We start from the raw sequence: 16,803 nt of genomic DNA, 5'->3' as shown, positions 1-16,803 counted from the left end.
GTATTCGCATTTGTTCCAAATCCATCCATTAGCATTTTTTGGGAAAGTCGAGAGGGCAGCAATTCTATTGAATTTTGGCCAGTATGTAATCAGTAGAAAAAGGTGAGCCATTAGATGATATCTCACACCAATCTCACACCATCAAATCATTATTGATGACTAACAATCACAAAAGTTGTTGTCCCCTAACATTGCTCGCATTTTTTTTTATCTTTTTGATGTTTCTAATATTACTTGTATTTGTATTGAGAAATAGAATTTTCCTATAAAATTTTCCAAAATGAAAAAAATCGGATAAAATAAAAAATTTAAGATTAATAATCTTTTAATTAATTTTTTTAAATTAAAAAATTAATAAAATAAAGAGTAACATTTTTAATATCTATAAATCTCAATAACAAAATTAATTTAACTTAATAATTATTAAGAGGCAGACAAATTCAATGGATTAACTGATTAACCTCGATCTCCACTATCTTTTCTCTTTCCTTGATCATTGTGCTCGCGTCACACTACACATAAACCCTGAAAAAACCCTAATTTCAGCCAAAATAAAAAAATTCCCTAATTTCTATCACCATCCCCAATTCCTCCACCTCTTCTTCCTTCTCGGTCGAAGAACGCCAGAAGCTCTTCAATGGCGGAGCAGGACCACCCTCCGTTCCCCGAAACTTTCCTCTATGAAACCCTTAGTCCCATCTCTTTCTCGGCCGCCGCCGACGACGACGACAACAACAGCAACGAGTCCTACTCTGTCTTCCGCAATGAGATATCCCTCTCTGAAATTCCATCCACCGTTCCAGGTTCCGCTACTATCGATTTCTTCTCTCTTGACGTCGCCGAAGAGACCTGCGATCGGGACTCTCTCCCGCCGCCGATCGTCGTGGCGGAGGAGCCCAAGACGCCAGCACTCGCACCCGAGCCGAAGCTCGAGAGCAGTTGGTTTCGCGGAAACTGCAAGTTCAGGAGCCCCATGCTTCAACTGCATAAAGGTATCGGATTGATTGGGATTTTGAAGCACCAATCCATGCTGCGAAAGAATATCTATTTTGCTGTGTTAGATTCTTACTTAGTATTTGGATTTTTTTTATGTTGGTTCCAGAACAGTTAGTTTTTAGAGGAGGAAAAAGGGCGGGGCGGGGGAGGAGTTTTTATTTGAATTTTAACTTAAACTAAGCATGCCATGTTTTAATGTGTTTGAATTTGTTTATTTTATGATTGAATATCGAAAAAATTATATTCAAATATTAGTTTTTCCCAATTTGTTTGGGGGTGGGGGAGGCGTTATGGTTCACTCTTTATCAGGATGATGGTTTTTGTAATATGTCCGATTATGCTTGATATGTGCAGAGATAGTGGATTTTTGTGAGTTTTTGTCTCCAACATCTGAAGAGAAAGCTGCACGGGACACGGCAATAGAATCTGTGTTCGATGTTATAAAGCACATATGGCCCCATTGCCAGGTAATCATTTAGTAATCTATCGCTTTGGTCTTGTTGTTGTTGTTGTACTACTGAGTTTTAATGATGGTTATAATTTATATGGCTTTCAGGTAGAAGTCTTTGGATCTTATAGGACTGGGCTGTATCTTCCGACTAGTGATATTGATGTAAGTCTTGTTGCTATGCCAATGTGGATCTATATTAATTAATAAGTTGGTGTGCGAGTAGTTTATTCATTTATTGATACCATTATTATGAAATTTCTAAGTCCAGTTTATCAAATCCTTAAACTACAGGTTGTGATTTTGAAGTCAGGCTTGCCAAATCCACAGCTTGGCTTGAATGCACTTTCTAGAGCATTGTCACAAAGGAGCATGGCTAAAAAGATACAGGTCTACTCAGATTACTTAAATAGTGATTGATGCCAAGAAACAAATAAATATTTTTTTCCCAAAATGATGTGACATTTTGTGTTTGCATTTTCTGTAGGTGATTGGAAAGGCTCGTGTACCAATTATTAAATTTGTTGAAAAGAAAAGTGGGCTTGCATTTGATGTAAGGTATTATGTTCTTCCGTTGGACTTTGAGTTTTAAAATTTGTTGATAGAGTTTATTTTCTTTATTTTTCTTGGTTATGATATAATTATAATTTTATTGAGGATCTCTGCGTTTAGTTTGTGAACACCTCATCATATATGCTGTTGGATATATAGTTTAATTTGCATGTCTTTTGCATCTGCTATTCTTCTTGATTTTTGTTTCCATCTTTGCATACAATGATTTCTAGTGTCCTACTTATGGAAAAAAACTATGGAGTAAGGAGGTGACATGATGGCTTCTATTGCCTAAATTTTGGGTAGGAATATTTCATAGGTGCTACAGACCAGAATACCTATTAGTTATTTAGCCACATACATGTAACTTAACTTTTAACTGCTAAGTGATAATGGACTACTCATATCGCTGTTTTTTAAATTTTAATGTGCTTCCTTGTTATTTATTTACTTATATAGATGCATGGTTTGTGGTTTATGCCTAGTGTTTGTTCTGGATTGCCATGTTTTGTTCAATATTGTGCATAAGATTCAATTGATGAATCATGTTTCGTTTCAGTTTTGACCTTGACAATGGACCCAAAGCTGCCGAGTATATTCAGGTATGTTTTATTATTTCCTGCTATTTGATTTCAAGATATATTTTTTAATTTCAATTCTAGATAGCAGGGTTTATGTTGTTAGTATTTAACCTTTTAATCCATATTGACTATAGAGTATGCATTTTAATATTGACTCATACAAGTTAACTTGTATGTGGTACATGGCATACAGTTGTTTCTTCATTTTTATTAAACTATTAGGTAATATAGTTCATTTTTTGCTTGGATTGGGCATTACAAAATCTTTTTGATGAATATATTGTATTAGCTTGGGCACTCAAGTGTGGAATGTAATCCCTTGTGGCCAATATGTCCCTGTTTCTGCACTGTAATCTTAGAATATTAACAAATAACAAAGCCTTTGAAAGTAATTTCCATTTGGTCTTACAGGAGGCGGCTTTCAAAATTCTAAAATTCCACCTACCTGTAGTCTTCCACACACACACACACACAGATATAGAACATAAAAAAGGGATGAAACAAAAAAGCAGATAACTTTTTCTGGAAGTTGAACATTCTGTTTGAATTGAACATGATGTATGTTCTTTGTCATGGTTGAATGCTTACATTTGCAGGAGGCAGTGGCTAGGTGGCCCCCACTTCGGCCATTATGTTTGATCTTGAAAGTGTTTTTGCAACAGAGAGAGCTAAATGAGGTGAGTTTTTCTTGTCAACTATGTTTCATCGTTGTAATTTTTTAACGATCTGATCCCAGTCTACTTAATTGAAAGATTCTTATGAAGTATGCAGGTATATTCTGGTGGTATTGGTTCTTATGCCCTCCTTGCCATGCTGATGGCAATGCTGCGGGTCAGTGATGTTCATTTTTTGTGGATTCTTGTTTTTTCCCCTCCATCTCCAGTGCATTTTGATTAGAAAACCTTAAAAGCATTTATTTTCCAATGGCATGCTCTGAATCTATGACTATTGTATGTTTTAGAATCTACGCGAGACTCAAGCTTCTGCCGAGCACAATTTAGGGGTCCTTTTGGTGCGTACTTCTGATCAACAGTTCTGCTGCTGCTTCTGCTTCTGTTCCCTCTCTTTTTTTGTTTGGTTTGCCTGGTAGTTAGTGGGCTGACTGACATGTTATTTATTATCTATTTTTGTCCTCTACTTCTAGTTGTAATATTTTTAAAAAGAACTTGTGCTCTACTCTTATTTCTTACCTTTATTTTGACGCCTCCCTTTTTGGAATTTTTTGGCATTTAAGAAGTATATCAAATTTTCCATTATGATATTGTTTGTTCCTTTTTTCCTCCATACTTAGGTGCATTTTTTCGATTTCTATGGACGCAAGTTGAACACTACAGATGTTGGTGTGGCTTGTAATGGGGCAGGAATCTTTTTTTCGAAGAGTAGTAAGGGGTAATGAAAAGGAGCATGAATATGTTTGTGAATAAATGCTATTTTTTTAACTGTGCTATATATTAGTTTTGAAGTTATTAATTTCTCCCCTTTTTGTGTTTCTTAGGTTCTTAAACAAAGGACGGCCATTTCTTATTGGCATTGAGGACCCACAGGTTTCTCTCAAAGATATAGTTTTTATTTTGAAATTTAATATTTTCTAATGGCTGATCAAGGAAAGCAAGAAATTAAGGGTGTGTTTGTTACATTTTCATTTCAAGATTTAGTGAAGTAAACTATGAACATAATAAAATGTTTTCTGCTTTCACTTTTTCCCTCAATAATTCTGAAGTAGAAAATACAGAAAATGAAAACACAAAATAGAAAGGCCCCAGATTTTCTTAACATGGTGCTTTCAAATTTTTCCTCCAGCATATTTGCATTTGTATGTCACGATTGTTTCCAATCTTGATCACCCTCTGGCAGGACCATAGACTTCGAAGGAAATTTCAGAGCCATTTCAGTGTTTTTTTATAATATTTACAGATTCTATCATCTCTTCCTATAATAGAGGGGTTGGCTTTTGGTTACCTTCTTTTGGTGTCTCCTCACTCAATTCAATAATTTTTGAAGTCTGCTAATAATGATTTTTTTTAATATGTATTTTAACTAAAAAATTCCGTTAAGAGGTTTCAAATAGAGCAGTTATATTTCAGTCACAAATAACTACCTCTTAACCGATTTTCTAGTTGTCTTATTTATTCTAAATAATTATATATATTACATATTCCAAATTTATTAATATATTAATACACTTCGAGAAGTGCCTTTTGGGATGCTAGTATGTATGAGCATGCCTAAAAATGAAGAGATAGTTTGAAAATTGGAAACTGTATATTATCTAAGCAGAGATTATCAATATGGCAATAATTTATTTTTTTATTTTATTTTTTTGGAGAGCAGAGATTATTTAGCAGTTGTACATTGACTTGTATAAATCTCTGTACTCTCCCTTTTTAGCTGCAAATTACTTGCAATGTCTTTCTAGTATGCAAATTCATACATAACCAAAATGGATTGACACATTTAGTGGATCCTGAGATGTAAATTATTATAAGTGTAGGTGATTGACTAGAATTTTTATGCTGTCTAAATTAGGCACCGGAGAATGACATTGGAAAGAACTCCTTCAATTATTTCCAGGTTGGTTTGTTCTCTCTTTGTAAATGTTGTTTTGTACGAGTTTTTATTGAAGTGTTCTTCTCCAAAGGCCTGAATTTTGGAGAAACCAATGCAAAAACTGTTTCTTTTATAAATGTCACCAAGTCTTTGAAATTTATTTGTAGCATAGTGAAGTTGTCATATTCTGCAAATCAGTTCATGAATTTCATATTTCTGGAAGCTGTAATTGCAGAAGAATTATATAATCCATGAGCAAGACCTTTTATTCATTCAGACATAAAAAGATTTTAGGGCATCTTGTGTTGTATCCTTTTTTGTGCACGTTAGCTTATAGCTTATTTGCCCCACTGGTGGGAGAACTGCATGATTCATTGTGCAATTGTTCAAAATTTTTAAATGGTTGCTAAAGTCTTGTGTTTGCTTTGTCCTGTTTCCTATTGGGCTAGAAGGGTCATCTGCATGAAAGCGAGGTTAACACAATTATATTTTTTCTTTCCACAGATTAGATCCGCATTTTCAATGGCTTACACAACTTTGACAAACACCAAGACCATCATGAACCTGGGGCCCAGCAGGAGCATTCTTGGTACTATAATTAGACCGGACTCCGTGTTGCTGGAGCGCAAAGGAGGGTTTAATGGGGATGTGACTTTCGATAGCTTGCTTCCTGGTGCCGGTGAGCCTTTGGAGGAACAATATGGAGAGCAAGATATGTTATACAATTGGCAGTTCGATTATGAAGAAGAACCGCTGCCACGGGGCAATGATGATGGTGCAGAGCCTAGCACCCGCTCTTCAACAAGGAAGAGGAAAACGTCATCTAAGGAGAAATCAAGTAAGAAGGTCAAGGAAAACGGAGAGTATAAAAAGGTCAGGAATGAGGAGAGTGGCTCGAGGAAAGAGAGTGGTGATCTAAAGAAGCATAGGAGAAAACAATGGTGACAATCATTACTTAGGCAGGAGGCAAGTTGTGATAAATCAATAGAAGATGTCCAAAGGTGTTCCATTATAATTGCTGTGGAGGGTTGTCTTCACTGTATCGTGATCACTTATTTTATATATAAATCGATGTTAGAGTTGTCTTATTCCCCAATTTTGTGAGAGCAGAAACACGAGAATAGAAGAGAAGTAGAGAACATGTTTAATTGTTAAAATAGGAATGCAATGATTTAGCTGATATCGATAGTGTTGCCTTGCTTGTCTTTCCGTCTTTCGCATGCTCCCGTTACAATTGGTTAAACAACTGATCCAAGTTCTGTTTATTATAAGCTTGAGTAAAAAAGTGTTGGGGATTACGTGATTCAACTGCTGCTAAACAACGTTGACTTAAGTAAATGCGGTTTTGTGTGATTTCTCCTTGATAGGAGAAATTAGGGGGATTCGTTATCCGATGAAATTGGAGGTTAATGATACTGGTACTGGCAAGCAAAAGCAAGCTTTACTTGAAAAGATAACATTACAAATCAATGTGCATTGTGCTTAATAGATGGACATCTCAATTCAAAATTGTTTTCACGTACCTCACATTCCAATACTGGTTTACTTATTTAACATATGTAGTTCCAAATGTAAATGTTTCCAATAGATAAACAAATATATAACCATTTATATGTTTTGGTTGAGCATTTTATATTTTTGGAACGCGTAATTTTGACTAAAATGTCTAAAAAATAATTTAGCGTATGACAAATTTATTTTGTAAAATTTAAGATTCAAATCTAAAAAAGATTATTATATGAAAAGACATTTTAAAAATACATCACAAAGGATATTATACTCTTTTTTTTTCACTAAGGTTTTTTTCACAGAATTTTCCTTTACTAAAGTTTTAATGAGGCAATAATCCTAAATAGTCATCTAAGGAGAGTGTTGTGATAAGAATGGGACGTGGATGTCCATTTCCTATATAAAGTTTACATTCTCAAAAGAGAATGAAATAAATGAAGGTTGACAATATCCCTTTCATAAGCTTATAAATAGGAGGTGAATCTCCGTTAAATGTGACATAACAAGAAATACTATTCTTCCTTCTTTAGACACAGCAATAATAAAACAAAAGCAAATGCAATTCTCTCTCTTTACTTTTTATACTCTTTTCTATCTTTATATATATATTTATGCAATTCTCTCTCTCTTTACTTTTTATACTCTTTTCTATCTTTATATATATATACACACATTACAACATATAAATGGTTATATATAAATATAAAGATAGGAATGTGTATATGTTGTAATATATGTTGTAATATATATATATATATATATATATATATATATATATATATATATATATATATAAAGATAGAAAAGGGTATAAAAAATAAAGAGAGAGAATTGCATAAATATATATATAAAAATAGAAAAGAGTATAAAAAGTAAAGAGATAAAAAATTGCATAAATATATATATATATATATATATATATATATATATATCATTATTAAGCTAATTATTTTAACGTTAAAGTCTTCTATTTATACATTTTTATTTTATATATCTTTTATTTATTTCACAACAAAACATAATTATTTATGTCTCTCAATTTATTAATTTTTTTAAAATAAATAATTTTATGATATTATAATACAATAAAATCAGGCACAATAAAACATAGTCAGAAATGCTGGACCCGGGGACCACAGCACAACCTTTAGAATTCAGAATAGGCAGGAAAAGAGGGTGAGAAAAGGAGAAGAAAATTTTGAGAACGTAAAAGTGAAATCCTGCTACAGTTGGAAAACATTTCAGTTGACTCAGATGATAAGGTGCAAATCCTGGCAACCACCACCACTTGGTTTTTTTTTTTTTTTTTTTTTATATCATGGTTGATGTTTTGTTAGATATTATTACCACTTAGATAGAAATTGCTTTGTACACAACATTATGAAATATATGTCAAGTTTTTTAAACTAAATACTGTGTTAATGCAGTCTCATAATTTCATATATTACGAAAGATAGGATATAACTTGTATATTGTGGTGTTCACATAATATTACTCTAATTCTATACAAATATTATTTCATTTAGTGTCTTCACTCTCACTTCTTTGAACAAAATAATGAAACCACTAAAAAGATGGACACCAACTGTTTTTGATGTGCTAGTAACTTCACCAATCCCATTTAATCTCATAGCTTAGTATTTCTTTATCATCAAGTAACTCAATAACTAATTGATTCAATTTGAACACTACCAAACTTCGGGACAAAACACTTATCTATATAACCCAGAATCATAACCATATATATATCACATTTATTAAGGTTAGCACAAAAGGACTCAGCTCTAACTCCTGAGTTCTGATGGAAAATATAAATACATGTAAAAGTTAAGCAAAAAAAAAAAAGGGTTAATTTGTATGAGGAGGTGGTGGTGGTGGCGTGACCAAGTAAACCTCCGTTTTAAAGAGAAGAACGGAGAGTGAGTCAATGGAAAAGTAGAAGAACGCGCCACCAGTGTGACTCACATAAGACCCGAAACTCGTCCCAATCACACAGTGCCACGCTGGTCCGTACATCGAATCGAACTCCTGATCAAATCCAAGAGTTGTCTTATTCGTACATATTAACTATGAGATATATGTTGATTGAGAAAGTTTTCGGAACCAAACATCCTACGACCAAGGTTGCACTTAACACTAATATAAGGTGAAAAAAAAATTGAAATTTTTAAAAATTAAGAACATTTGAAATTTAGTTAAAAATCATATATCATTAGGGTTATCACTCATAAATATTGTACATAATGCATGAAATATGTTAATATAATGGTTATGGTACGTATAGTATGATTTATTTATGTAGACAAAAAAAATACGTATATGATGACATTATTATTCTAACACAAAATTTAGTTCAGTTCTCCAAGAATAACAATTTTTAAAAGGGGAAATGTGAAACAAAATAGTTACCTTTTTGAGTTCTCTTGCTAAGTGTGTGTGTGTGGGCTTATTGGAAGGATAGTGGTGATGGCCATGGCCATAGGTGATAAGTGATCTTGTGTAGTGAAGAGCATGTTCTTGCATGTGAAGAGGCATGTCAGAAGCTTTCAACCTCGCGTTCAAGCTTATAGCAATTGAAGCCATTCTCATCACTGTGTTATTGTGATCATGAGCATGCATAATGGCTTTCTTCTTCTTCACCAGCTTTTCTTCTTGTTCCTTTTCTTTCTCCATGTTGGTAGAATTATTATTCAAGATATGTTAGAGAGGCAAAAAGAAAAAAAAAGGTGGGTTCTTCGAAGTGGAGTCAAAGAAAGAAGAAGAACAGAAGTGGTTGGTGTTGCGTGTTGTCGATTTTTTTGAACTTTGACCAGTTGACTGTGTCGTATTGGACTTGAATTAATATGAAGTTTTTCATGCACACACTCAGAACATAAAAACTGACTCACTTTTAAATATCAGTTGTTGAGTAAGAAGTGGAAGTTAATGATTTAAAAGTTAGGATTTATACTTTAAAATTTATAATTTATGATTTAATTAATATAATTTATTTTTTTTATTTTTTACTTTTAGTAACAAGCAAATTAATTTATAAAGAACATTATGTACTCTTTATTTTTTTGGAACGCATTAATATTTATAGTAGAAAAAAATAAATGATAAAATTGGAAGACTGTGATTTAACTAAAAAGAAAATTCTATCTCTTTTAAGCTTTGACTAAAGAGTTTAATTTTAATAGAGTGTTATTGTAAAATATTTTTACATTTTTATTTAATTATATACATCATATTAATAACAAAAAAGTAAGATTATTTTTATATTGATTACGTAAATAATTATCTAAAAAATAAATATAATTAGATAATTATTTAAAACGTTTATAATATGATTCTATCAAAATTAAACTCATATAACTAAACGAGGAGGATTCATTTGATTTAAGGGAAAAAAAAAAGGTTAGCAGGTTCTTTCGTCCAAACAAATTAAAGCTATAAGAGATTTTGGTTTTGGCATGTTGTGGAATGTAGTTTTGGCTTAAAGGGAGAAAGTATGAGAAGGAAGCAAGCATGGGAATGGTTTTGACAGAATGAAACAGAAGATTTTACACTTTACAACAATGAAAAGGGACGTGAATGTGATCATGTGAGAGACTGACCCAAAATGCAGTGTGTTAGGTGAGTTTCTCTCTGCATTGCACCTACCATTTCCATGCTAATGAAATGTCAGGAATATAATCATGTGCTTTGTCTGCTTTTATATATGGACAATGCTATGGTGCTGAAACTAATATTTTTCAGCAGCAGGTGTTGAAATAAGTTGGTCACGCTATATAATAAATTGTGTGTTATTGTTGATGTGACAGGGAAAATTAGGAAGTAAATAGAAACAGCGGAATACAGTAATTGATCAGGTAATTAAACTAAAAAATTTGTATAAATTGAGGTGGTTATAACTAGTTAATTTTTATTACAATTGGACTTTCTTTTTTTTTGTTACAGTTGAGATTTTTTGGTAAGTAGATAGATTGATTGGAGTGATTAGGCTTACATTGTGTAGGAGTGATCTAATATTTTAAAAATAAAAATTTTAATACTAATACATTAACTAACACTCCTACATAAATTAATTTAGTTCATAAATTCAAAAAAAAAACTTATTTCATAAATTTTTATTTAATAATAAATGGTTGAATTGTTATCGAATAAACTAAATATTTTATTTTTCTAAATATCATCTAAAATAATATATTTACAAATCAAATTTTTAATTTTTTTAATAATATAAAATATTTTTTATTGTTTTAAATTAGTTATCTTCTAATACACATTGAATCAACCTGTTAACAATTATTTAATAGAGTTAATTAAATAATAACATTCTCACTCGTTTAACGAAACACAATCTAATTAATTTTATTTTTAAATTATAAATTAAATTTTTTTTACAGTTTTTATTTTTAAATCATTTAATTTATGCTCAAATTTTTCTAATTTTAAATTGATATTCATTAATTTTAAAAATTATAACGTAATTTTTTTTCTAAAACCAAATATACATCACTAGCAATATAAACACATTGACTATGTTTATTTTCATATTGCGTACTTACTGCATATTACTAGTTTTAAATATTTATTTTTTATTTAATTAAATAAAAAATAAAACATAACAAATATACATCACTAACAATACAAGCACATTGTATGGCTACGTTTATTTTCATATTGCACTTCCACTACACTATACACACTAAATGTGTTTGAAGGATTACGAGGACAACGTGAATGGCTTGTAAATATATATGCCATATGCTCCTCTTTTTAACACCTTGATATTTTTTTTTGACCGAAGAGCTCAACACAACGAGTGGAGTAAGAAGTGTAGTAAAATAGCATGAAACAAAATAAAATAAACAGAACAAAAGAAAAATATAGATATATCTTTGTCATTTTCGATATTGCTATCAACAACAGAAGGGATTTACACTTAGCCACTCTTTGTAGCTCAGAAAAGACAAGTTGATAATCTCCTCAACCCCTTTTCTTTTGTTCTGAAAAATCCTCCAGTTTCGTTCCAACCATATGTTCCAAATGATCGCACAAAAGCATACCAACCACCTTTTACACTCTTGCTTTGTTTTTGAGTTCTCAGTCCAACTTTGGAAGTGTTCCTTTACTGTACCTGGACAAGCCCATTGCATTCTAACATATGATAACCAAGCACACCAAACCTGCCAAGAAAAGTTACAACCAAGAAATATATGGTGGTCATATTCAACACCATTGTTACATAAAACACAAAGTATCTTCTTGGTGAATGACCCCAAGCCGACTCAGTCTCTCCTTCGTATTGACTCTGCCAATCAGGGCAAACCAGACAAACAACTCTACTCTGGGAGGGACAAGGCCTTTCCAAATAGTCCTTGTGAAGCTGTAGCTTGATATATCCTTCGGGACCATTTCCACCTGCAACACCTGCATAAATGAGTTAGTAGAGAAAATTCCTTGTTTATCATACTTCCACACAACTCTATCCTCTCTCCCAAGATCAAGTTTAACCAGCCTCAGAGAGTGGTGAAGCTGGTTCACTAACTCCAACTCCCATTGGAATAATTCTCTCCTCCACTGGAAATTTCATATCTAAGCGAACCCATCCCAAAACCCATAATCCCCTATCATTGACCCTGTTTGGTTTGAAACTGAGAAGAGCCTTGGAAAGTGGTCTTTCAAAGAACCTCCATGAATCCAGACATCCTCCCAAAATCGAGTTCGTCTCCCATCACCCACCTCCATGGACAACCTAGTAATCATCTTCTGCCTGACTTCTTGATTCTTAAACTGTAGCTGACAAATATCTTTTCACGGGCCTCCTCGAATAGGTAGTTCTTGGGATGATAGGAGCTCATTTGGATTCAGGTTGTTACAGGAACATACAACCTTCTTTCACAATGGACACTCCTATTTAGAGAACCTCTACCACCATTTAAACAGCAGAGGTGAATTTCGTATCATGGCATCCTCAACCCCCAATCCACCTAACTTTTTAGGAGTCTGAACCACTTCCCACTTAACCAAAGCCATACCACTCTTACCATCCTCTTTACTCCATAGAAATCTCCTCTGCAAGGAAATTAGTTTCTCTGCAACAGCCTTTGGTATCTTATACAGGCTCAGATAATAAACCGGTAGGCTATTTAACACAGCTTTGATAAGTACCAATTTACTGGTCTTATTGAGGATCTTGGCCTTCCAGAGGCTAAGCTTCTCATCCACTTTGTCTATTACTGACTTCCATGTCTTAACCATCCTTGGATTTGCTCCTAGCGAGATGTCCAGATATTTAATTGGTAGATTGGCTTGCTTACATCCCAACACACTGCACATACGTTGTACCCACTGCTCATCACAGTTAACAAGGATCAAGTTTGATTTATCAAAATTAATACTTAGACCTGACATCAACTGAAGGCATCGAAGCAGCCTCCTGTAGTTCTTAATTGTCTCTTCCTCAGGAGGGCAGAACAAGATAGTATCATCTACAAACTGTAGGTGCGACAGCTCAATATGATCTCTCCCAACCAACAACGGCGATATGCGACCGTTTCTCACAGCCTCTCCAATCATCCTATGTAGGACATCAACAACAAGTACGAATAGAAAAGGGGACAGAGGATCCCCTTGCCGCAGGCCCCTTTCTATCTTGAATGGCTTGGACGGCGAGCCATTTATCAGAACTGACATAGAGGACGTACTCACACACTCCATAACCCACCCCCTCCATCTTTGACCAAAGCTCTTCTTCTGTAAGACAAGGTTTACAAAATTCCACTTGACTCTGTCATATGCTTTCTGGAAATTAAGCTTTATTACTGCCGCTTTCTTCTTCCTCTGTTTGATCCATTGAAGTGTTTCGCATGCGATTAGAGCCCCGTCATGAATCTTCCGACCCTTAACAAAAGCACTATGTGTCTCACCTACTAACCCTGGCATAACACCTCTCATTCTTCTAACCAGCATCTTCGAAATTACCTTGTATACACACCCCACCATGCTAATCGGACGCAGATCTTTGGTTTTCTTAGCACCGGTAAACTTGGGGCCAACGCCACCCACGTGACATTAGCATCAGGCGGCAACCTTGAAGATTGGAAGAAGTCCAGTACCATTGCCGTGAAATCCGAACCTATATCAACCCAACACTTCTTTATGAAATTCATGTTGTAACCGTCACATCCTGGAGTCTTGGACGATTCACAATCCCACACTGCCTCTTTAACCTTCTCATGTGACAGTAGCATCTCTAAAGCAATAGAATCCTCCTTGCTAATCCTTTTCACCAGACCATCTCTGAACCCCACCTCAGGAGACCTCTCTTGATGATATAAGTCTTTATAAAACTCCCTGATGGCAAGCTTAATCCTAGCTTGATTCCTTATCAATCTTCCATTAATGATTAAAGTATCAATCCTATTATTTCTCCGTCTGGCAGAAGCTAGGTTGTGGAAGTACCTCGTATTTTTATTCATGTCCCTCGCATGCCTCGACCTTGACATCTGCTTCCAATGTAGTTCTTTCCTCACATACCATTTTTTGCAACAAGCAACTAGCGCCTTTCGTCTTGCTTCCACTGTCCTATCATAGTTCCCATTACCGATCATGTCATCAATCTTCTGAATCTCTTCCTCAAACTTTAAAATTTTTTTGTCCATATCACCAAAGTTGTCTCTATGACATCTCCCCAAAGGAACTATCAACGCCCTCAGTTTATCGGTGAATGGTATCTCGCCTAGCCCTCTCCATTCCTCCTTGACCATCCTTAAAAAACCTTCATGAGTAAACCATAAATCCAGACTTTGGAACGACCTCGGTCCGTCTCTCAGCCTCTTCTCTTCCACTGTGATAGGGTAATGATCTGACAAACCCCGTGGACCACCTCTCTGGCGAGTCTCCGAAAATGCCTCAAGCCATTCCAAGCTAACCAAAGCTCTGTCAATATGGCTGCATGACTGTCCTCTGAACCATGTAAACTTACGGTCAGAAATCGGTAGGTCCACCAAACCCATGTCATGTTCCCAATTCTTATAATCTTGTGCCGACAAAGGTAAGGTTTCTAAGCCTCGCCTTTCTTCCACTTGTCCAATCTCATTGAAGTCTCTAAGAAAGCAACAGGCGCCTGGGCATAAACCAGTCATGTAACTCAACTCCTCCCACACAACAAGTTTATCATCTCTAGTGTGAGCACCATAAACCAAGAAAACAGCGCAGTTAATAGTATTCTCTGACAGTACCCCTTCAACACATAGCCATCGCTCACCTTTATACCAATTTCTCATTTTAAAAGAGCCATCATCCCACATTAATAACAACCCGCCAGATGCACCAACAGACTCCACATACTCCCACCCCACACAACCGTTCCCCCATATTTTCACAATATCAAACTTTGTTACTAACTGTCGTTTAGTCTCAACCAAACCTAACATGTCCAACCTATGCTTCCTCTTAAGTTCTTTCACCATTCTAAACTTTCCATCACCCCTTAACCCCCTAATATTCCATGAACTAATAATTATTTTAAAATATTATTACACACCTTTTTGAGATTTTTAGGTCTGCTCCGTCTTGCTTTAGCCTTCTGTTTTGCCAATCTCCTTTTTCGAGCAATTTCTTCATTTTGTTCTTAGAGGATACCCATAATGTCATCTTTTTCATTGAGCAGCATAGCTCCAGATTCTTCCGCTAACTCCCATGTCTTTTGGTTTTCCAGCAGTTGTTCATCCAAATTTACATACTCATTACTGTTGTCTTCGTCATCGTTGGCATGTCCTTATTCCCTTTCATGTTTGTCTCTGTCACGGTATCCGTCCTCCATGCTCTGGATCGAAAAATTTCTAGCACTAACAGAGTCAATCTCCAGGCCTTCCTTCATTGAATCTGCATGACCACCACCAATTGCTTGATGATAGGCGTCATTACTGTGTCCGTCCACGTCCTTGGCCCCTTGAATCTCCTCCAATAGCGTCACAGCCCCCTCCACCCTTTCAACCCGGTTTTCCAACCTACCAGCCCCTGTCATCACCGAACTAGCTCCCCTTGCAGCCTTCCTCTCACCAGCCGTGCCTCCCATGCTTGTCGCACAACCAGCGAGCACCATGGTTACATAACCCTCGGTCAGCCTCCACCTCAAGCTTTTTCCACCGATGGATTCGGCGCAGCCTTCTTCCTCATCAAGCATGGGATCATTGCTCTGCTCCGAGCCGTCTTCTTCCAATCTGCACACTTGACGCTGTGCTTCATCACTTGCAGCGTGAAGGGCTCGACACTCTCCACCTTCTCCCTTCCCGTGGTTGCTTCCATGGAGCTCCAACACGCTGGGTCAACACCTTGATATTTATATAGTTGTAGTATTAATTAATTATAAGAACAAAATTTAGAAATTTGATGAAAATTATAAATTGGACTAGACAACATAGTTATTATATCACTCATTTTCTAACATAGTTATAATAATCCTTGTAATGCTTCAAATATTTGTTATGTTTTATTTTTTATTTAATTAAAACTAGTAATATACAGTAAGTACCCAATATGAAAATAAATGTAGCCATACAATGTGCTTATATTGTTAGTGATATATATTTGGTTTTTGTAGAAAAAAAATTGTCTTATAATTTTAAAATTAATAAATATTAATTTTAAATTAGGAAAAAATTGAGTATGAATGAAATGATTTAAAAATAAAAACTGTAAGAAAAATTAATTTTATAATTTAAAAATAAAATTTAATTAGATTGTGTTTCGCTAAATGAGTGAGAATGTTATTATTTAATTAATTATATTAAATTATTGTTAACAGGTTGATTCAATGTGTATTAGAGGATAATCAATTTAAAATAGTAAAAGAATATTTTATAATATTAAAAAAATTAAAAGTTCGATTTGTAAATATATTATTTTAGTTGATATTTTGAAAAATAAAATATTTAGTTTATTTGATAACAATTCAACCATTTATTATTAAATAAGAATTTATGAAGTAAGTTTTTTTTTTCTTGAATTTATGAACTAAGTTAGTTAATTTATGTAGGAGTGTTAGTTAATGTATTAGTATTAAAATTTTTATTTTTAAAATATTGGATCATTTTTACACAATGTAAGCCCAATTAGTCTACCTACTTACCAAAAAATATCAACTGTAACAAAAAAAGAAAAAGCCCAATTGTAATGAAA

The 16,803-nt window shown here is 34.2% G+C and overlaps 2 protein-coding genes across 2 annotated transcripts; one reads left to right on the top strand and one right to left on the bottom strand.

Moving 5' to 3' along the window:
• Positions 1–450: 450 nt before the first annotated feature.
• LOC112707404 (uncharacterized) lies at positions 451–6,304 on the top strand. Its single transcript, XM_025759123.3, has 13 exons — positions 451–992; positions 1,351–1,463; positions 1,553–1,609; positions 1,739–1,834; positions 1,932–2,002; positions 2,556–2,598; positions 3,174–3,254; positions 3,349–3,408; positions 3,539–3,589; positions 3,869–3,966; positions 4,073–4,121; positions 5,104–5,148; positions 5,629–6,304. The coding sequence occupies exons 1-13, from the start codon at positions 638–640 to the stop codon at positions 6,067–6,069; spliced, it is 1,560 nt and encodes a 519-aa protein (XP_025614908.1). The 5' UTR covers positions 451–637; the 3' UTR covers positions 6,070–6,304.
• Positions 6,305–8,042: 1,738 nt separating this feature from the next.
• On the bottom strand, positions 8,043–9,418 carry LOC112707405 (dynein light chain 1, cytoplasmic-like). The gene is made up of 2 exons (XM_025759125.2): positions 9,043–9,418; positions 8,043–8,661 (listed from the first exon to the last, which is right to left on the bottom strand). The coding sequence occupies exons 1-2, from the start codon at positions 9,304–9,306 to the stop codon at positions 8,482–8,484; spliced, it is 444 nt and encodes a 147-aa protein (XP_025614910.1). The 5' UTR covers positions 9,307–9,418; the 3' UTR covers positions 8,043–8,481.
• Between the last annotated feature and the right edge of the window lie 7,385 nt (positions 9,419–16,803).

The sequence above is a fragment of the Arachis hypogaea genome, chromosome 8, assembly GCF_003086295.3.
Source record: "Arachis hypogaea cultivar Tifrunner chromosome 8, arahy.Tifrunner.gnm2.J5K5, whole genome shotgun sequence".
NCBI lineage: Eukaryota > Viridiplantae > Streptophyta > Magnoliopsida > Fabales > Fabaceae > Arachis > Arachis hypogaea.
The sequence above is the reverse complement of the archived record's forward strand: the minus strand, read 5'-3'. Positions and strand labels throughout refer to the sequence as shown.